The 22,792-nt window shown below is 40.2% G+C and overlaps 1 protein-coding gene across 3 annotated transcripts in view; it reads right to left on the bottom strand.

Moving 5' to 3' along the window:
• Window positions 1-22,792, bottom strand: part of CDH13 (cadherin 13) — a 440,900-nt gene that overhangs the window by 172,564 nt on the left and 245,544 nt on the right. For all 3 annotated transcript variants that reach the window (XM_063410982.1, XM_063410981.1, XM_063410983.1), the window contains one exon: window positions 10,931-11,075. In XM_063410982.1, the coding sequence (XP_063267052.1) occupies window positions 10,931-11,075 (145 nt within the window). The remainder of the gene's footprint in view (window positions 1-10,930; window positions 11,076-22,792) is intronic.

Here is a 22,792-nt window from a genome sequence, read left to right as displayed (position 1 = left end):
CTGTGGGGTGCTCACTCCTTTCATATTCATCCTGGCTTATCAAAAGGAGGGCTAGGGATTTTTATAGGGCAGCTAGGGACAGGACAGGGGTACAGTTTTAAACTGAAGAAGGGCAGGGTTAAATGGGATATTAGGGAGAAATCCTTCCCTGTGAGGGAGGTGAGGGCCTGGCACAGGGTGCCCAGAGCAGCTGTGGCTGCCCCTGGATCCCTGGCAGTGCCCAAGGCCAGGTTGGATGAGGCTTGGAGGTTTATTGGAAGGTGTCCCTGTTGTGGCAGGAGTGGAACAGGATGAGCTTCAAGGTCCCTTCAACCCCAACCATTCCATGGCTCTGTGATCCCAGGATTTGCTCAACCCCAGCCCAACCCTGTAAAGCTTAAAATTCCTCCGACTGTGGCACTTCCACAGCCTGTGGGAGACAGAACCTCTTCTTGCATACAAGAGGAAACTCTACAGTGTTTAATAGTTAGATTTGCTATTATGTGCTACTGCATAAGTTTTATTCTAATATCACGCAACTGCTGTGATTGCATTTTTATAATTGGTGCTCTGCCCCAGAGGAGAACTTCTTGAAGAGTAAAAAATGCTACCGAGGTGCTGACTCAGAGAATTTACAGAGTGCTTTGGGTAGCAGCACTTAAGCATGAAGCTTTCCAGCAAAGGTGCTGCAGGTGCTGGAGAATTCAAACTGCCAGATCAGTGACGTTAATTAATGCTTCATGCAACAAAACATAAAAGAAAATTAAGGTAGCGAATTAAATCCTGAAAGCAATGTCCCATCTAGAGTGGAGCTGAGATGCTGAAAACCTTCTGAAATTCTGTATATTCTGAGAAACCCAGGCCTGCACTGTGGCCACATTCTGAATCACAGAGCTGGTGGAGTAGCAGGGAAGGTTTTTGCTGTGCTAAACAGGGATGGTTGCCAATTCCACCTCCAAGGACCCAGGTTTGTAGTACACGGGCTTTTAGCAGCAGTGAGCCTGTAAGAATTTCACTGCCACTCCTCCTGATTTCACAACATGCCAGTCCCAGCTGACACAGGGACTGTCATTTAAGAGCAAACCACAAAGAGATCTTTCACAGACAATCACCACAAAGAGATATTTTGCTGTAACTTTGGCGTTTCAGACGCCTTCCAAACTCCTCAGATACACCACAGCAGCACAGGGCTGATGGCAAGAAATGACAGACAAAAAACATCTAAACAACACCTCTTTAAAAATTTAAAGCCCCTTTAAAGAAAGTCACTGTATTTACAGCCTCTAATGGTGAAAGAGAATGACTGTTCAAGAGATGCCTTTTTAATCAAACATCATGAAATTCAGATTGTAAAAACATACTGAGGCTGGCAATATTTTCCAAGTTCAAAGGTTGTCAGTGTAGATGACAGATTTCTGTTTGGAGCAACAACACAACTTCATTTGAGAGCAGTAAAAACAGTTAGATTAAATTAATGTGCAGAATTGGGGGAGTTGGTTACCTTTTTTATTTTTTTTACCTTGGTTTTGGGGGTTTTTGCCTCCACTCAATTGGGAAAACTCATCTTTATACCTCCCTCTGTGAGATCAGCTAAACTCTGCCCTTTTAGAGCCTAAACCAGCAAGGCCAAGAAATACAGTTTCCATGTGTGCTTAATAAAATTACACCCTCGGGTAGACTGGAAGAAAATTCATAATATATTAATTGAATGAGTAATCATATGACCCCGTGAATAAGACCTGCAGTGTATTGCAAATTATTTCATTAATTAAAGTAGCTTTGTCTTGAGGTGTGTCTTTCAATTTCAAAACCATATTAAAAATAAATTTCCCTGCCAAGTTTCCTGACAATGCTTTTGATGATTAAAATGAAATGACATTAAAAGGGGACTGTGCTCTTTACCTTTATAATGGGAATCATATTTTAGTTTTCTCTAAGAGGTTGCAGAGAGGAAATGGAAACATTTTCATCCAGTAATGTGCATCTCCTTTCTTGGAGGTGTTATATGTGCTGCCATAATATTTGCATGGCAAACATTGCGATTTTATATGTAAGCACATTTTTTAATAATATTCCTGTCTCTTAAAACAATTATTAAATATTTCTAGTACTCTTAAAATCATGTTTTACCACACTAATTTTAGACAGAACATTCTGTGTACGCTCACTCTCTAAACACACATTTGAAGCTGGGATAGAGCTAAAACATCCACTATTGTCACCAACAAAATTCTTAGCACATGGTAATTTCCCTTTTCAAACTACAAGTGGTTTTTAAGTATAATAAGTAAGGATTGAGGAAAAACCAGTTAAAATCCCAAGTTATTTTCTCCTTTTACTTTGGAATCAACTTTTTTTTTTTGCCTTCATAACTTTGACTTGCACAACTGAAACATGGAACTGAAGTCATGCATTTTCCATCAAAAGAATATTCAATATATTTTACTGCTCTGTGCTTAAATCAGAGCAATGATGAGCTACATTCGTGTTCCCAAAAATCACTGTCTTGAATATGTACCTGTTAATATTTTCCTCAGACCTCATTTAAAAGACATTTCTGCTGGAGTTTCCAACATGTACCAGCAGGAGATGGATTGAAAGCAAGAGCTCTGAGCTCTCACCTTCCACCTGTCTATCACATTGCCTAAGTGTGACTCCAGCTCAGCACCAGCTGACAGCACCTTTCCCCCTTTCCCTCCACAAGAAAGCCAATAATAAACTTCTCAACGTTCCCAGAAAGTTCTTCAGGTACAAATGTGTCATTTTATAAAAGCTTCTCCTGTTCGCTTTCGAGCATGTTAGTGGTGCTCACCTGGAGGGCTCGATTTCTAAAAATAAACGTAATTTCCCACCTATTTTTGGTGGACAGGCATTGAAAACTGCTATAGAGAAATAGTGCAACTGTGTGTGGAAATGAATAGTGGTGTGCAAAGGTGACATTTTCTGTATTTAACAGTTGTGATCTGATGAACAAGTTAAAGAGTGCCTTTTTCTAGAAGTTGTGCTCAGTATCTGCAAAAAAAGTGAACTATTTTGAATATTTCTCGAAAATACCACAGACTTCTCATACTGCCAAAATAGATGACTGTGGGGTCATTCTCACTGGGGTTTCCTTTCCTCTTGCAATTGCTTTCACTCTTCCAAGGGGAGTGTGCAACTCTCTTTTGACTCCATGGGATTGCATGCTGCAATTTAAACCCCAAGCTCTCTATTTAATGGTGGGGAAAGAAGAAGAACTGTGGGGGCAGGAAATAAAAGAAGAAATGAAAAAAAGAAAAAAAGGAAAAATGTGAACCTACAGTTGAAAAAACTTTTTTCTCCCCTTTTTTTTTTTTTTTTTTAAGGCACTAGCTATCTGATAATACCTTTAAAATAAAATTGGGAAAATTAATCAGGTTAATCTGTAAGGGAATAAATAATCCTGCCATTGTGCAGGGGTGAGTTTTGCATTCTGTGTCTCTCTCTGCCACAATAAAAGTAGGATGGGTCTGTCTACTGGCCATGCACACTGAGGCAAACCCTGCCTGCACTGACAATTGATTTATTGTTTTTTTAGCTTTGGAGCAGTGGCCAGAGCACAGCCCTGCTGTCAGAGGGGACAGTGTCCCTGTCACCACCCCTGGGGACACCAGGCTGGGATTTACGCCCAGCTCGCAGGAGGGAAGGGGCTTCACCTGCAGCACCCCTGCCACCAGCCTCAAAGCACAGCAGCGATTTATGGCACATGATTGCAGGTCCTGGGGATTTATCGCCCTTTTTGTGCACTTTTAAAGCACCTGGATGAAATATGGTGGTGTGGATGCTGCCAGGCCCCGACTCCTCTGAGCCTGGGGCTGCTGGCCTGCACAATACCCACAAAGGCAATATCCACAGAGGGTGATTTAGAGGTGTTTGAACACAAACTGAGGGTTTATACCACTAATAAAGCCTGCTCCCTCTCTGCAGGCTGCCACACAGCCAAGAGAGGGGTTTTTTTTCAGATAATACTTTCCTGGGAGTGCAGGATCTTTCAATTTATTGATTACATGGATGAGTTTATCTCATGCGTCCAAAGTTCTTGAAGCTCTAAAACTCATCCCTCTCTCTTCTGAGAGAGCAGAAGGGGATGCACAAAGCAGGTGCAAAACCCAGGTGCAAAAGTAATTAAAGTAAGTAAGTAAATTAATGCATAAATTTCCTTTTGCAAACAATTGCATCCCGAATTGCACAAATTCATTTGAGCCCTTGTGTTCCAGTACCCAGCAAGGACTCCAGCATTTTTTTAAAAAATTCATTTGTTCTTTAATTAAGAAACACACTCATTTTTATTTCATGAAGATGAGCTATAATGCAAAAGGAGCCAGAACTCATCACTGCTCAGTGCAGGGAAGTGTGAGCACTTCACTCCATGAACTGTCCAATGACAGACACCATAATGCCTTCAGAGCCTTTGCCACCAGGCATTAATGCTGATCTAAGGCTGATTTCTGGTGTATCTGGTGTGTAACTGTGGAAAGGTAAAACAAAGCTCATTCTAGCAGAGGGGCAGTGAGCACACAAATCACCTGTGCAGAAGGGCAAAGGGAATTTTCTGGCTGGGACTGAAGAGGGTGACCTGTTGGAGTGCAGGACATCCCTCTGGCCACCCTGGAGGGTTTGGAGACCGGGCAGGGGGTCTGGGGTCTGACCAAGGGGCTCAGGCAGCCTCACACAGAGCCCAGGAGGGCACTGCCTCTGATCCCTGCCATGGCAGTGAATGCCCACAGTGTGTGAAGAATCACAAGCTGAGAGAATTCAAAATAAGTAGTAGCTAATTTATCACAGAGTGTAAATGTAGAATCTAGGATTTTTAGTATATGGGGTTTGAAGAGGCATGATGGAGGAATTGGGGAGTGGCCCCTGTGCTCCTTGTTCTTTTCCTCCATTTTCTGCTGAGTTGTATCACAAGGATTGGTTTAGAGTAGAAACGACATGTTAACATAGGTAGTAAGTATTGGTAAAAATTTGTAAATAAAAAGTTCATTGTGGACGGTGGTTGGGTCAGGGAATGGTACAAAAGGTCTGGGACCCTCTGACCTGCCCAGTCCCCCCCGTGTCCTGCTCTGCTGGGGACGCCCTGCAGAGCTGAGACAGAACTGAGATAATGAAGAATAAACAACCTTGGAAACACGGACTGGCAGACTCAGCCTGGCTGCTCTGGCTCTGGCATGGAACCTTTAGGGCTAGAGAAGCCTGAGAGCCTGATTACCTCGGGGAACAGCAACCCTGAGGAGAATCCCAGGGAACAGCAGCCCTGGGAGTGACCCATTTCCAGTCCTCCCAAGCAGCCCGGTGGTTCTACCTGAGCTGCTCTGGAGCCTGTGCTGGGTCTGAGCTCTTCCTGCTGGAGGTCAGCACTAATTGAGCCCTGGAGTGGGCTGCAGCCTCCTGCCCCCAGACACCCCCACCGCAGAGCAGGCTGAGGGAGCTGCTAATTGCTGCACATGAGATTATCTGAATTTCCTCCAAATGCGCTGCTTCAACCACGCTTGCATACCTGGGAACCTGCTAATTGCTTGGTAGTGCTTTAATGGGTTATTCCTCTCAATTTCCAACTGGCAGAGTACAGTGGATGTACAGCTTGGTCTGCCATATTACAACAAATTATTAGTAAATATGTATCTTTTCTTTCCATCATGTAACTTTCCATCATGTAACACAGTAACTAAAATATACCACAATTCCTAATAAAATAAAAGATCAGATATTTGTGCCTATATATGCTCATATCTCTGTAATATATGCACATCATACATATTAAATATATATATAAATATATACATATACATAGCAACCATATTCATATACAGCTGTATTTTATTCCACACAGATCTGTGAAAAATTTCCTACTGGGATATACAAAGCAGCTGTGCATAATTAGCCTGGCTGCTGCTTGGCTTCTGCTTGGAAATTTAAATATTGACATTACAGATGTTTCTACCTAGTTCACATCCGTTACATTCACAGGCCAGATTACAAAGGATTTGGAGGCAGCGAGTGGAGTTTTGCTGAAATGCAGATGATTAATCCCGAGAAAGGATGGCTGAAAGTTTGCCATCAGCAAGTTTTCAAGTTTGCCCAGAACTGAGCACATCTGGAGGAAAAGGAACTTAGAGAGTGCTCAGCTGAGTTATACCCAAAGCTGAGCTTTCCATCTCCAGCAGGAAGGACTGGGGAAACAGACTGGTTTCAGCAAATAAATGAGTTTTGTGTATTCTCTAGCTTCCCCTGACTCAGAGGCTTCCTCATCCACAGTTTCATTCCAATTTATTATTTCCTTTTCCACAAGAGCTCATAGCAGTAAGTTTCCAATTAAATATGTAGCATTTGACATTTCAAATCTCCTCTAAATCTAAGCATTGCTGCGAGTGGTAGTGCTGTGAATCAAAACCTTCAGCTTCAAACATTTAATTTTGAGATAGTTTTGAGGTGAATTTTCTGAGATATTTCTGCTTTGCAGGTCAGATCTACAGATACTTCTAAGTTTATACTGCAAAAACCCAACTGAATAAGATATCAACAAATAAACAAATAAAAATTTATGCACGACACTGTAACTTCTGTGACAAAAAGACTCAAATTTCACCCTAACCCTGGTGCAGACAGAATCAGAAGACTGGAAAACTCCAGATTCTACTTTTATCTAAATAAAGAGATATTATATCCTTTACTATCCTTTTCTAATGGTTCTTTGGGACTTTTTTTTTAAAAATAACCTTTCAGCAAAAAGACAGCTTGTAAACACTCCCTTTGATTTCCCTCTGCCCCCTGGGACTTATAGGTCAAAAGGAAGAAGAAGGTTTTGAGACTTCACCAAATTCAATGCAATTTGATTGATTTTACAGCTTTGGCAACCTTCTTCTGCCACAGGCCAGCAAGGATTGTGAGGCACAGATAAAGAGAGTTTGGAAAACAGTACCAGAATATTTGAAATGTATCAAAGCTGGCAGCAGGTGCATCAAAGTCCATGATGCCAAATTTATTTTTGCCACTTTGCTAGGCCAGCCAGTCTTTTGTTTCCCTTTCATGGACTCTTTTGACTCCATCTATCATATACAATCCCATTTCTATTTATTTGTGTATTAAACTTATTGTTAAGTGTGAAATAAAACCCAACAAACCAACCACCCCGGCAGGTTATTCCAAATAAAAAGGCACCATTTCAGCACCAGCTTTCATTTACCTGAACCACTGCACTGTTTTCCAGTGCAGAGCTACCAATGATCCTCAGCCCCTTCCTCATGCTTTATCCATCTCCACAAATTACTCTTTTATGATACTGCAGAACCCTCTAGGCTGTTCTTAATTCCTTCTGTTTCCTCTCTAAAGTCTCCAAGTGTCCCTTTATTTCCAGCAATTATTTATAGACATCTGTCAGTCCAGGCTCCTTGGCTGGCATGCAATGCATCCAGGCTATTGTGCAGCCCAGAAAACAAGTTATTTTCTATAAATGCAATTCTCAAGCAATTTTGCTAAGCCGCTGCAGTTAAGATTTTACCCCACTGGATTTGCAGCATATTGTTGTAAGTCACATCGTGTCAAATGTGTTTAAAATAATTTCTGTTAAGTGCCTCCAGCGAGAGAAATGAGGTGGCTGCCAAGTTCATTTAACCCTCCTGCACCTCCCAGCCTCTAAAAGTGAGATATCCAAATGTTCCTGCCTGCTCTGGGATCCGAGGGATTGGAGTCACCCTCATCAATGTGCTGCTGCAAGATCCTCAGCCCTCGAGCTGGCAGCTGGAAAAATCAGAGATCTACAGGAAATGAACTGGGCCATAACTCAGAAAACAAAACCACGAGAAATCAGCAGAACAGCGGACACAAAACCCATTAGAGTCAGTCCAAAAATTGCCATCAGTGTCACTGGATCAGGCTCAGCCATTATTTTCCTGGTACATATATGCTGACTGCAACCTCACACGGAAATGGGAGCTGGTATAAATAAAAAACAACAAATCAGACTGGTTCTTCTGTCCTCAAACAGTTTCTACTGACTTTCCAATTTATTTATTTATGATAAATAGCCTGCAAGTTTGCAGTTCCTCTAGGAAAAGACCTAATAGAAACCTCAGCACATCTGTGGTCACTTTAAGCACACATTTGAGTATACTTTGTTAGGATTTGACTCTGGGCTATTTTCAGAACCATGACAATTATCCCTGAAAAGAGCTAATTTACTGTAACTAACTGTATTATTACATTTCCCTAGGAATGATATATCAAGAAATAAATCTGTAGCAACATCACCTAGCAGTCACATATTTTTATCATTAATTATAAGATCTGGCAAGCCCTAGCTTGAAATTCAGATGAATTCTCATTGTAATGCAGTTTATATTCTCAGTAATTATAGGCAGGTATTTGCCTCTCCAGAAATGTGATGGCACATAAATTGTAGGTGTCCAAATACCCAGTGATGTTTACTGTGAGTTTAAAAATCACACACACAAAAATGTGAATGGCCTTACTGACATTAAAAAAACCTATTTAAACACCATCCAAACCGTCCTCACTGGGACTGTGCTCAAAAGGCTCTTTGGCTCTTTAATTATTCATAGACAGATTAAATAAATACAGAAATCACACACTCTTTCCATGTTTTCTTCAGTTTTGGTGGATTTATATCAATCTCAAATAGAAGAGAAAAGATTCTTAAAAGAGGCTTGGCACAACTTTTCACTGTAATTTTTGTGTTGTTCCCTAATTAGGGAATTAACTTTCAAATCGTTAAGGAAAAAAAGTCACTTTGTAAAACCATAAAAAGCTGGAAAATATGACTTACAGCAACATCAGGGAGGTCTAATATGAATATTCACTTGATTTTTAAAAGTAACGTTTACATATTTAAGTTATTGATGCTAACACTCTCCAAGATTTATTGATCAGTAATTCTGTGATGTTCCTGAGGAACAATCAACATCTAAGTTCAATTACAGAGTCAATAAATGAGTGGAAAGTCTCTAGAGAATTCCATTTGGTTTGTGACTGATAAAATTGCGGCCTAAACACACAGGAACTCCGGAATGGATAATTTAAAGTAAGATAATTACATCATCTGATTGGCTTAAAAAGGCCCCAAGTCCTTCAGATGAGTTTCACTCTGTATTTGCATCTTCCTCTATTTTGATTATTGAATTATTGGTATCCATGGACATTTACATTCTGGTCCAGGGAACATCAAGACAAATCCAAGATACCTACATGAGCATTTTTCATTTTTAGCAGGATTTCAGTGAGTGGGTTTGATTCAGAGCTTGAACGAAGCTGAAAGTGATAAGAAATAAGGTTTGCACCCAATGCAAACCCTGCCTTTTGCAACTTCCAAAATGAAATAGAGCAGAGCTGCCATCCAAAGGGGAGGACTCAGGGATCTCACGTGCAAACACCTCAGGATTTCTGTCAAAGGGAGCAGTGGAACCTTTGGTTTGGAGCAGCACAACAGCTCCCAATATTCTCTGATAACCTCCGTGATAAAACAGCAGAGCCTGATGAATAATTTGAGGATATGTGCCATAAGTTGTGAAGAACTACAGAAAACAGATGTAAACACCAGGAAATCCTGGCTGAGTGGGTGCCTTGTGCACAGAGAGCTGGGACTGATTCCAGCCAGCCCTGGCCCCACAGCTCCAACTGTGCACAAAATCATTTTGCAAGCATTGGTGCTCTTGACACCAGGCAAATGAGGTTAGGAAGTTCAATGTGATGAATACCTGGAGGGAAGGGAGGGAAGGGAAGAAAAGCTGAGAAAAATTATTCAAACTTTGGCTAACAGGAAAGATAATCAAAATACTAAATGAAACCTGAGTCAATTCAAGGCTGCAATAGGAGAAAATGGATGAAACTGTTCCAGAGGAATTCACTGGGCTGGGCTGAGAAACATCTCTACTGAATCAGAACTGTAAACTTCAATATAAGGAGTGGGGAAAAAAGAAAAAGCAAGGAGAGTTTATAGATAATAAAAATAGAGAATTGCCAGTTAAAAAAAACGTACTAGAGACGAACAACAGAAAAGAATGTCCTCATGGCAGCCATAGTCTCAAATATGAAATATTTTTTCTTAGGTTGAAAAGATCATCAATATCCTCACCACATGCTTGTCACAAGTGAGCTAAATAAACATTACCTCAAAATTTTAATCTGTTGAAGGAGCAGCTTTTCATGCACTTCATACTCACAGGTTTTTAGATATGAAGGACTCTATGTGAAAATGCAAAATTCACCAGAAAGCTCACATAATGTAAGGGAAGAGTTTAACTTGGATGGTTGCACACACATTGAAACTCTGAACAATATCTACTCCTGTAGAATTTCCTCATCAGACAAAACCAACAGGAAATTTAATCAGAACATTTTCCTTACTAACTTTAATTATCAATGTGCTTTTGTTTTGCTGCAACTGTTGTATCTGCATTTACATCTGTTTATCACCATTATTCAGTATTTCAATCTGCCTTACATTAGTTTATTCATAATGTGTTTTCCATTTATTTGTGCTATTTACTAGACTCATGCTACATAAACAAATCAAAATAACCCTTCCAGTAACTAAACTTACTGAAAATAAAGTGAAATTCCCACTCTGCACTGAAATTGCTCACGGTATTTGGTTTGAATCTTAATCATATCCTAGGAGTTGTCTTTGTTGGTTCTAGAGATGAATATAAAACGTGAACCTAAACCAAAGCTCCTATTTCCAACTGATTTCTGGGTGTTTTTTTCCTTTTTCTTCTTATGTTTTTTGCTGCAGAGACTTGTTTTTCAAAAATCTTTACCTGTCGTTCTAGAGCTGCCCTGCTCTCGCTTCTTTTTGTGGAGGAAGAACCCAGTGAGCCACAAAATCAGCGAAAGAACTTGTGCAGTGTGAAAACGAGATTTATCAAAGGAGAATTGTTTATCAAAGGAGAATTGTTTAGGCCCCGTTTCCTGGGCTCACCTGTGGCAGAGCCCTCCATGACGTGCCCCACGTAGGGGCCCTCCTTGAACATGGGCCGGTTGTCGTTCTGGTCGATGACCGCGATGTCCAGGCGGACGGGGCCGTCCACGGTTTTCCCGTTCATATCCACCACCTCCACTTCCAGCTGTGGACAGAAAAGGGAATAAAGCCGTCAGCTCACGGGTACAGTGAGAGGAGAGGAAGGAGGAAAAGAGTTCTGAGGAGTGTTGGTGAGGCCAGACCCTGCCAAAGGCGCCACTTGCAGCCCGTTCTTTTGGAACAGGCTCGGTGCGGGTTTCTCCTCTAAGCCAGAGACAGACGTACATTCAAACTGAGATACCCCCTGGCAGCTTGAAAATGCCTTATTGCCCAAAGAATTAATAGAGTAGAGCTTGAAAAAACCAAAACAAACAAACAAACAAACAAAACAAAAAAACCCCAAAAAACCAACCAAAAAAACCAACCAAACAAAAAAAACCCCAAACAAACAAAAAACAAAAAACCAAAAAACAACAAAACAAAACAAAACAAAACAAAACCCCACAAGACCCCTTGCAAATTTGGCCCTAATCATATGAAGATTTGGTTAGAATTCAGGGGGTTTTTATCAAGCACACCTCCAGTGGACACCTGTAGAATTATCATGGTAGAATTGACATTTATGCTCAATCAAAAGCCTTTTAAAAACAAACAAACAAACAAACAACAACAACAAAAAAACCCAACCAAACAAAAAACAAACAAAAAAAACTCCAGAAAAAAAACCCAGGAAAACCAAACCAAAAAAAAAAACAAAAAAATACAGGATTGCTGTAGATATTTAGACATTTTCTCAGTGGTGATGGCATGAAGAGTTTGTTAGGCCATTTTCAGAGCTCTCTGGGTTTTCTCGTCAGGTGTGGAAGAATGAAAGAACATCTGCAGTCTCAATCAAGTGGGTATATTCACAAGCTGAAGATTTGTTTGGACTTTCTTTACTTCCAGAAAGCCGAGATAAAGATCCTATTGTACATCTCAACCCTCCAAGCCATGTGCAGTGCAAAATCCCCATGAGCCACCAGGGCAAACCACGCCAAAACTTCAACAACAGAGAAATCAATTTAGATTGCAACTGTGTGCTGTACCTGCAGTTCTCTCCCCTCACAAGAAATCAATAAAATACAGCAATAAACATGTCTGAGACACCACTATCATTCTCACCTGCCCTGCCCATCCCCAGACTCAAGTCTTTAATGGAGTTAAGCCAGCCAGAAAATGAACCTGAGCTCACGTTAATATCACTCTCTCCCAGTCTTTCCCTGAGAAAGTGGTGCCAGCAGGGGCTGGAAGTCTCTGAGCATTTTGTTTATACTGCTAATTTATTCTTCATTGCCCTGTCTGATACCTGTAAGTTATTTATAAGTCAGTGATAAATCCTGCTGGGAAAGAAATAGGTCAGAATCCTAATTCCTTATTAAAATGGATGGCTTATTATCACCTTTCTCTGGTTTTTGTTATGCTTATAAAAACCTTCCACTTTTTAAATTCAATGTGTTGGGTGTGAGTAGGAATATTTGTTATGAGTGGGACACCTACTCACAGGCACTGTTTGTAAATAGTGTCACAGTCCATTTTAACATCTACTCACTGTTTATCCTCACCTATCTAGGAATAGTTCCTGAAAGCCTTTCCCAAGCCTTATTTTTTATTATATGGCTTAACAGCTTAATGGCTGACAAATATTCTGATTGGAATGATTCCTGTAGCTTTGGGACAGCTGAGGATTTCTGGGAGCACCTCCCCTCCAACTTTTGGGCTTGTTCAACTCTGAACTCCCAAGTCAATGCAGGAATCTTTGCCGTGGGATGTGATGGGGACTGGGAAGGGAAAAGTGATTCCATCCCTGAACTACATTAAAGTCAGATACAGTTTTAGCTACAATTGGAAACTGCTGACAAAAGGAATCAGTAAATAATTTGGCTTGGAAGGGACCTTCAAAGTTCATCTATTTCCACCTCCTGCCGTGGACAGGGAAACCTTCCACTGGACTGGGTTCTCCAAGGCCCACCCAACCTGGCCTTGGAGGTTTTCCAGAGATGGGACAGTGTTTTACCATCCTAATTGTAATTTCTCTCTCCTTATATCTAATTTAAGTCTCTTCTCTTTTTGTTCAAAACCATCACTCTTTGTCCTACTGAATGGCCCCACTAAATGTTTATCCCCAGCCTTTTTGTAACCCCCTGAAAGGGGCTCTAGGGTCTCCCTGGAGCCTTTTCTTCTCTGGGCTGAACACCTCAACCCTCTGAGCTTGTAGGAGAAGTGTTCCAGCCCTCTGCTCATCTTTGGGCTCCTCTGGGCCCACATCGTCCCTGTGCTGAAGGCTCCAGAGCTGGACACTTTATCATGGTAAAACTGACTCATCAAAACTATGTTAATTGCTTTGGGACGTGAAAGAATAGCAACATTTCTCTGTGAAATTCCAGCAAATTAATTTTCAAATTCAAGATAATTTGCTCTTAATCTATCTCTCAGTATCAAGTGACTGTGCTGTTCATTGGAAAGAACAAAGACTTTGTTAAATTTAAAAAACCTACTTCAGCTGCTTTATCAAAATTGTAAGTCATTTAAAACAAAGGCTGATCTAACACAAGTTTTTGGTTTTTTTCTCAGACTTGCACAGATTAAGGAAAAGAATAGGAGATTCTTATTAATGACTGAAATAGATTTACTTTATCTTTGCCAAGTCCACTGCATCTGAGAGCAACTGTCCAAAAAATTTGGCATGACAGGTCTGTAGCAAGAGTTACATGATATCTTCTTCACTTTATTAAGATGACAGAGGACTTTATTTTATTAATCTTTGTACAATAATTCTCAAGCCTGTCCTGAGTTAACTCAGCAGCTCCTTTTAGACCCATTCTGCAATGTTTTCAATGTAAAAACCTGAAGTTATGGTCATCATTCTTTATATGACCACTTTGTAAAGGAAGCTGTCTGATATCTTATCTAGATAAAACAAAAAAACCACCCCAAATTAAAATAAAAACAAAAAAATCCATAAAATCTGCTCACAAAATAACAACAGAAGTATATTGTTATTTCCAAAAACCCAACACATGCAAGTGAAAAAAGCATTCAAGTAAAAGACAATACTGGTACTTTGAACAGGCTGTAAATAAAACCAGGTGGAAAATTAGATTGTCCTAACAGAACTGTGAGATTTCAGTGCTTCAATGCAGAAGGCAAGAAAGTCTATCTGGTTTAAATGTAAAACTTGACTGATGTATGAAAGATACTGAATTAATTCTTATGATATAACAAGGAATTGTAATGGCACATTCAGAATGGGTTTGAGCCCCTACCTGACTATAACAATTCAGTTCCAAGGATGTGTGCTAAGCATAAAGACAGATTTGAACAAGTTGAAAAGAAAAAAAAAAAACAGCTTGAGGAGTTCCGTAGCTGTTTATTTTGTGAAAAAGTGATGCTTTCCCACTTAAAAGTTATGGAATTGTGTTCATGGGGGTGGGAACTGCATGGTCCCTTCCAACCCAAACCATTCCACGGCCCGATGAAGTGATGAAGGTATGTTCATCATAATCCAACCTGTGATTTCCAGGAGTTCTTGAGGATAAATCCCGATTTCATTTTTGACACGAGTGTACATGCAAACCACAAAGGATAACCAAGGATTTAGGAGACATTTTACACCTCACAGCACAAAACTCCATGATCAGAGACAAGGAGGGCTTTGGCTGGTGCCTCTGATACAGCTCAGAGACACAGATCAAATTGGGGACAGCAAAGGAACAGGGAAAAGCAACATAAACCCCCAAACTGCAGGAGGAGATTTTATCCTACCTGGCAAACTCCTACTGAGCCCTCTCCCATCTCAAAATGGATTATTTCTAGACTTCCCACCCAATTTCCCTCAGCATATGCAAAGCAAGGATCGTTCATCACCCCAAATGTAACGATCTCATCAGAAGTTAAGCTTATTCAAAGTTGCTCACTTTAAGCTTCCTGCTTTATTTTAAACAGTCTTGAATCCTTTCTACTCTGCAGTCAGCAATAACATTTACATGAAAAGATAACCAGTCTCATTCTTACCAGCACTTCAAGTAATTTCAAAGGTTTCTCTTCACAGAAGGGTTGTTTTCATTCATTTATTGCTTTTGGTGAAACGATTCTGGAGAGCCACCTTCCTTCTCTGCATATAAATGTCTATTTTCACTTTTGCAGCCAGCCAGCCAATGGCCCACATAAAATTACATCATAAATTTGGAGATTTTCATAAGTAAATCTGGAATATCTTTTAGTGCTTAATTATCTTCAAAGCCTGAGACAGGCTATTTGGTCGTTACCTGCCATCTAATTTTAATTTCCAATTTGTTGCCCACAGGAATGTTTCTCATAGAAGTTTTCCATTTGTTTCAACAGATGTTTTTTCTACTTGATCCTCACCCCCAGCTTCACTGGAGCATTGCACCATCCACCTGCCCCACCTCAGTCATTCTAGTGGCTGCTGGATTTATTTATTAATAAGATTAATTATTGAGAATACTTGTTAGGTTTATTTATCATCAGTTTTTGAGTGTGGGTTGACAGTAAGGAAAGGCAATGGACTTATGGATCTTTCATTCAGGCAATTTCCTGGTAAGAAAAGAAAATTTGGCCGCCTTTAGGTCATAAAATGTAGTCAAGAAATTCTCTGTACAGTGAAACGTTATAGTAAAAATTTTATGCAATTACCTAACACAACTCAGAGAAGAAAATAATTCAGACAAAGAGAAACTAATTACACGTAAATTCTCCTGATTTAAGAATTCTTGGCCACTTTTGTACTTGCAGCTCCTGTTGCCTTGAGATAACATCAAAAACTCTTTTTCCACTGGAAAACTTGGCACAGGCAATCCAGGAAAGCCACAAAATTCCCAGAATATGCCATCAGTGGAATATGCTCATTGCTGCAAATTAAGCTACAGTGCCATACGTTTAATTTTTTTTTTTTTTTTTTTTTTTTTTTTGGTTTTAATATATTAAACTGCTCTGTAGCTCGAAACCAAGCAATTATGAATTCATTATCTAATGGAATGTATACACTGTGCCACCATTAGTGTCACAGGAAATGCATTTTCTTCCCCAGCTGTGTCTCTGAATCACAGGATTGTTTAAAAAGTGCTGTTTTCTTGTACAGCTTAAAGCCTGAAAATTTTTCCCTGTTCTAAGTATAAAATGGCCCTTTTCCCACCAAAAAAAAATCCCAGAGGAGGAACATAAAAACCCCAAAATTGTAGAGAAGGGTGGCATAACCTGCAGAAAAAATACATTAATTACATACTCATAAAAATCTTATACCAAAATGGATTCTGCCTTTTCTGCCCACTAAACCCAATTCCAAAAATTATTTTGGTGTTTTCGTCTCATTAAAATATAAAATTGTTTGGGATTTTGTAGCAGCTTTTTGTCAACTGAAAAAATACAACCACAAAATGGATTACTTAATCTCATATTTTTTACCACTTATTCCTAGGTTGGTTTTAAGTCATAAAAACAAAGGGGTCAGCAAACAGTAATTGGTATTTTCAGGGGATTTTTAAGTCAGTTTGGAGCAGACAAGATTTACTTGTGAGTTCTTGTGCCTATTATTTTAAGATTTCTTAGTTTAAAGTTTAAATATTTGTAATAATTCTTTGCAAAGATTCCTTTTGATACTCACAGAACATTTAAGGTTTTATACAATATCAGACACCAATAACCAGCAGTTTTCCAAAGCTCCCATCCATCCCTTGCCCCAGAGGTATCCCTGTAAATTCCAGACTCTGAGAAATGTCATTTTCTAGGACACAGCCAGGCTGCATGAGGGAAAACTGGGTTTAACTGAGTTATGCAAAAAGTTACAGGGAACAAAGGAATTGGGAGCAGAGGAGGGAATTATCCCAAAATTCTGACATTATCCCAAAATTCTGTCCTGTGTGGGCAGCAGGGATGGGAGGGTGACTGGGCAGGGTCCTCCCACCCTCACAGGGCTTCTAAATCCCACAAAATCCCCATTTTAGGATGGGCACAAAGGAGGTGTGAGGTGCTCAAACTGTAACAGTCCCAATTAATCATGATAGAACTGATGGGAGCAATGGGCACAGAGTGTTTCAAATGAGAATCAGAACAGAAACAAGACAGGCAAAGGATGGGAGCAGAGATGAAATGACTTCACCAAAGCCACAGAGCAGACAAAATTTAAATCAAGCTTGAATCTGGGTTTTTGATCTCTGCACACAAGACTGAGAGTGATATTCCATCTCTTGCTGAGCAGGTAATGTAAAATTAGATTTACAAAGATTATTAAGCTACCAACACGTGCACAGTATGATTTTTCAAAGTGCCTTATGAGACTGGGTAATGTATCCTATTAAAATCAAAACACCTTTGAAAGATCTTTGAAAACCCAGTTGTCCTCTCAGTATATTATTTTTCCCCCCATTACACACTCCTCTACCTCTGGAAAGACACAAAAACATGAGTGAAAATAATTTTGTGCATCCTCACAAGAGAAAGCTTCAAAGAATCTCTCACACGGCTACAAAAATCGAATTAAAACAACTTCTGAAGCAAACATCCTGTCAAGTATTATCTGGGAGCTGAAAGGAGAATGCCCACTCCAAAAATAACCTCGGTGAACAAACGTGAAGAACATCCCTCAAATCTGTGGAGCAACACAGCTCTTCAAGGAGCTTCACACAGCTTCACTGTACTTCACACAGACCAGAAGTATTAAGGATGATCATGTAAACACTAATTAAAATCTTCCCATATCACAGGAGAGCACGTGTTGATCCCCTCAAAAAGGGAGCAGGGGAGGGGGAGAGAGGGGAGTTATCAGGATTCACCAAAGCAATCAAGTCTAATCACCACAAAAATAGTCAAGAAATCAAAAAGAGACAAAGCAGGACTGAAATAAAGGATTAAGACATAAGCTGCGCCAGAATTTTTAGACTCTGTGCTGCACCACAAAAGCAACAAAGACACTTACAAAAGAAAAGCTGAAAAAAATAGCTTTGCACTTTTAAATAGCTCCTGGCATTATTTGACACTGCTCACCATTCTGGCTGCTCAAAAATAACTCCAGAAGTGGAGGAAGTGGCAAGAGTTTAACAGATTTCAACTCATGGAAGGATGCAAGAAGCAGCGGGGTCAGAGAGAGCCCGTGGTTAATCAGAGCAAGAACTAAAATGCAAGATCTCAAATGCATTGGTGAGAGGAAAACTGACTTCTTTAGGCATAAGAAATAAAGGTCAGTGCAAATGCCAGGGATATATCACACATCCATATATTTGGCTTTTTTTTTTTTTTATTGCTTAAAATATCTGTTCCTGCAAATGAGTCCGAAAAGGTCTTTGAAGTCAAGGATCACTCAGGCTGGAGCAGAGATCGTGGATCAGGTCTCCCTGTTTTTAAGTAACAAAACAAGCAATTACAAAAGCACTCGTACAGAAGATTTTAGAGGCTGCACGGGAGGGCCTGCAGGTCACTGCTGCCTTGCAGCCCCAGTTTGCAGCCCTGCAGCTCTCCTGGGGTGACAGCTCATCCTCTTTGCCCTGTCAGTGCCCCGGAGGACAGCTTCAAAACCCATCCAAGAGCAAAGTAAGAGTGCTTGGGATCCAAGTGTCAGTGAAGAAAACACTTTAGAGATAAGTGTTCTCCTGGTGGAGTCCCTGAAAAATCTGCTCCTCCTGTAAATAAAATTGCTTTGCTATTCAGAATTTGATATCACCATATTTTATACACTACATTTGTCACAGCCTTTTAAGATTCAATTCTGCTGCACTCCTAAACTTCACCTTTGGAAGGTTGGCCTCCAGAAGAGAGGAAAAGAGAAGTAGATGAGATTTATTTGTCTCTGCTTGCAGGATGGAGACGACCATGCTGCAGATCCTAAGGGCCTTGTGTTACAAACCCACTGAAGTTTCTGAGCTGCAAAGCTCCCAGCACAGAAGGCTGCAGAGAAGGATTGGATTGGGTACAAGGTGTCTGCCAAGCCCCTTTCCCAGCACACAGGGTGGGATCATAAACTCTTAATGTTCTGTTTGTGTATCTAGTCCCTTTCTCATTTATTTATCTAATTATCTGGGGGTTATTTATTTATTTTTTATTTTTATTCTGTTGCTAAATCCCCTTCTAACTCCTTTCCCAAGCCCTGGAGCCTCTCCTTTACTCTGTGCTCCCACTTTACCAACTGGAACCTGCCTGTCTGGCCACGTTCCTGCCGTGGAACTCCTCTCCCTCCTGCTCACGTCCCTTCTAGCAAACACTTGGCACTTGGCTGCCTGCTTGCTGAGCCAGAGCTGACACATTTCCACGCTGATGATGAAAGGTGTGGGAAGCATCATCCCCACCACTCGCTCCCTGCCGTGTGTTTGGTTACACGCCTCAGTAAAAGTCAGTTTATCGATCTCCCTCAACAGCATCAGGGCTTGGGAGCTGTTATATTGAGAGTTTTGATATGTGTGTGGGTAAATATATCAAATATAGCCCAGAAGTGTTCGGGGTTAGTGCTCAGCTTTCCCTGCCCTGCTGCACTCCACGCCCTCAGCGGCTGCGACGATGCGCAAGCGCTGCAGGTAACAAAACTCCCTTGATCCTGCCCTGTCATTCCAAACTGGAGGAGGTTTTGCTGATTTTGTCTACAGTCAGCTTTACTGAATTGCACATTATGCCTAGTTGTTTTGGTTTTTTCCGAAAGGGTGTTTGTGGCAGGTATTTTTATCATTCACACAGCTGATCTTCCTGGTAGGAGCAGCTAAACAGATCAGCACATCCCAGATCACACACACTGAGCAGCTTCTCTGTTTCACTCCAGCAGTGTAGTTTTTTGTTGCTTTTTTTTATTTTTATTAGATCTATATTTCATTCATAGAAAAAACAAATTATCTGAACAGTTTCCAGATTATTATAACAGAAATAATAACATCCATGTCTCCAGTTTGCAGACGTGGATGTAGTGGAAAGATGCTCCAAGGGCAGCCAGATCCAAAATAAAATGTTTCATTTCAAATTACCTCTTCTCTCTCTCCTAACTGAGTCCTTGTCACTGTTAACATGTTGGCCCATCTCTCTGCATTAATTGTGAATAAAGGAAGATTTAGTCAATGAGTCTCAAATTAGGTGAATTAACACAGTAGAAGTCTTTCCTGAGTAGTCAAATAGCTCTAATGTAATTCCTGAAGGATCAACAAGCATCTGCTGTGTAGTGACACATCGAGAGACAGAATTTATTTCATGTTCTTTTATTTTCCTTGCTTACATTTCACCCAGGAACTTTCTGAAATGCTTCACTGGTCTTCAGCTCTCATGACAACATTACCTGTTAGAACTATTAATCTTAAGGTGTAATTTGCAGTTTTAGCATGCCTCACTGGATTTATTTATTTATTTTTAAATATCTCAGTCAACCATAATTTACTTCATTTAACATGTTAGGAAGGCACTTCCTCAGTAAATTTTATGCTCCACCACCACTTCCCCTTAATTCTGAGATCTTACAAGATGTTTTACAACACACAACAACAAATCCCGTGCTGCACTTTCATAAAACCAGTTCCCAAACCAAATCCACAGACTTCTGGCTCTCTGATTTGTCACTAACTTTCAGGACTTTATCCCTGCCACATTTCCACACCTATCTTGTTTCTGGAGGTAAAGATTTCTTTTTTTCTCTCCTTCATGCTTCTCCTACTCCTAAATTCTGATGACCTTATCTGAGCAATTTTCTGAATTCCAAGACTCACAATATCACTTTTTGTCTTTTTTTACCCTTTTCAAACCCTTTTACTATCCAGAAATACTAACAGACATGATTTCGAGTTGAAAAATGCAATCAAAACTAGTTTTTACAAGGATTACCTTGTAGATGTCTATTTTTTCATTGCTTTTATCAAGCTGCATCAGTTGTATCAAATGGAAAAGAAATTCCTATGTGGAATATTGTATTTGACAAAAGAACTGGAAAGTCAGTTATTCCAGCAAAAATTAAAGCCTGGATATAGCCAGTGAAAAAATAAATTAAATGCTCTTAGCACCAAAAATGGCAAGTGAAAAGAAACTTTTTGAATTACAGCAAGACCCCTTCTCATGCACCCACAAACCAAAGGGTCATAACAGGAGTAAATTCCAGAACTCATCCCAGCCAGTGTTGCAGGAACATTTGCTTCTCCTATTGCCAAACTGTAACTCAAAAACCCAAGAAAGAAATCTTTGGCATCCACAAAGATCATCACTAACACAGTACCACGGGTCAATTAAGGGTGGAATAGAAATAAAAGTATGTCCTAGTACAAAGTCAGAGGATGTAAATAAAGGAAACTAATTTCAAACAAAGGGGATTGCTGTGTCAAGACTGGAGAATTAAACAGGCAGTAGAAACAAACAGGCAAATGAGGAGAAATCTTGCAGTGTTTTGAGCTGTTAAAATCTACTGGGGTGCAGCATTTAAAATTCAAAATGTCCTAGAGGAGGAAGTCCTTGAAGAGACTTTTAGAGCTGATGCTCCAAAACAGCACAGGGACTTCTTGCACAGACCAGACTATTCAATACTTGGTGTATTTATTCCCAAAGTGGCATTGAAGTCACAAGGTGATGGAAAATCATCCTGTGGTATTTTACTCCATTACACTCCCCTCTGCCAATTAAGGGACTTAACATCCCAGCACAGATCTTCTCTAAAAATAACAGGTGTGGGTTAAAATCTGAACTTTTTGAAAGCAGTGGGGAGTTATTTTAACAGTACACCATGATTTGCTTTAAATGCATTTAATTATAGCTTGAAGTGTCATTATTTCTGCCAATGCAATTGCAACTGTCCCTTTGAATACAGAGAGTATCTTATTTAGACACTTTAGACAGTGTCTGAAAAGAGGAAAACAAGATTTACTCACCAGATTCTGCTCTGTGACTAGGCATAGTCCTGTCTCTACTCCATTGTTCCTGTCACCTTCTTGTTTTTACGTTGACAGACACAGCAAACACAATGATTGGACTTTACTGTTCAATAAAACAACAATTAGTTGTTCCTCACTCAGTTCTGCTACATCACCAAAACGAGTTCTTCTCCTTGGCCTGGCAAGGTGACTTCTCATCAATATATTGCTGGTTCAAACATAAGACAATTTCTTTTATTTGCAGTAACCTATTTATAAATCTGTCAGTACTAAGTAACTTGCTGGGTCAATGCAGAACACACAGAGAAACTCAGTCCAATCGATCCCAAGAGTTTGATTTTGGAGCTGAAATCAGCAGCAATCCATCAGCCCCATGGAGCCCATCAAAAAGAGTAAACCATTCTGCTTTTAACTGAGGCCTTTTGTAGAACTAAAGGTTTGCTGTTATGGCAGCAAATAAATCCCCTGGCACGGGAATAACAAAAGGCTCCTAAACAAAAGATTGTTTGGAAGGGACATGGATGTTTCTTTGATTCTATAAGGAAAGCAAAACCCACTGCAAAAAGAAACAAACTTAAAATTATTACGTCTACTTAGGAAGGCAGAAAGATCTCAGAATTTTTTTCTCAAACCCAAAGAAGGCCAAGAAGAATTATTTTAGAACTTCTGTGCTTCATTTTACGCCCAAGAACGAAACGGGGACAAAGGGAAAGGCAGTAAAACCTTGAGTGGGCTGATCATTTTTCAGGAGGTGAAATGTTTATTTTTATTCACATGGCTGTGTCTGCCCTCCTTCCCAAGGCAGGGCTGCTGGCTCAGACCAGTGTTCAATAGGTGGCACTCTGTGTTCTCCTGCAGGCAGCTCTCACACACCAGCACACGAGCAGCAGAGCAGACACTGCTCTGTGTTTACTCAACTGCCTTGATTTCACTGCAGACACCACTGAGA

The sequence above is a fragment of the Prinia subflava genome, chromosome 13, assembly GCF_021018805.1.
Source record: "Prinia subflava isolate CZ2003 ecotype Zambia chromosome 13, Cam_Psub_1.2, whole genome shotgun sequence".
Classification (NCBI taxonomy): Eukaryota; Metazoa; Chordata; class Aves; order Passeriformes; family Cisticolidae; genus Prinia; species Prinia subflava.
Note: the sequence above shows the minus strand (reverse complement) of the source record. Positions and strands in the feature narration are given on the sequence as shown.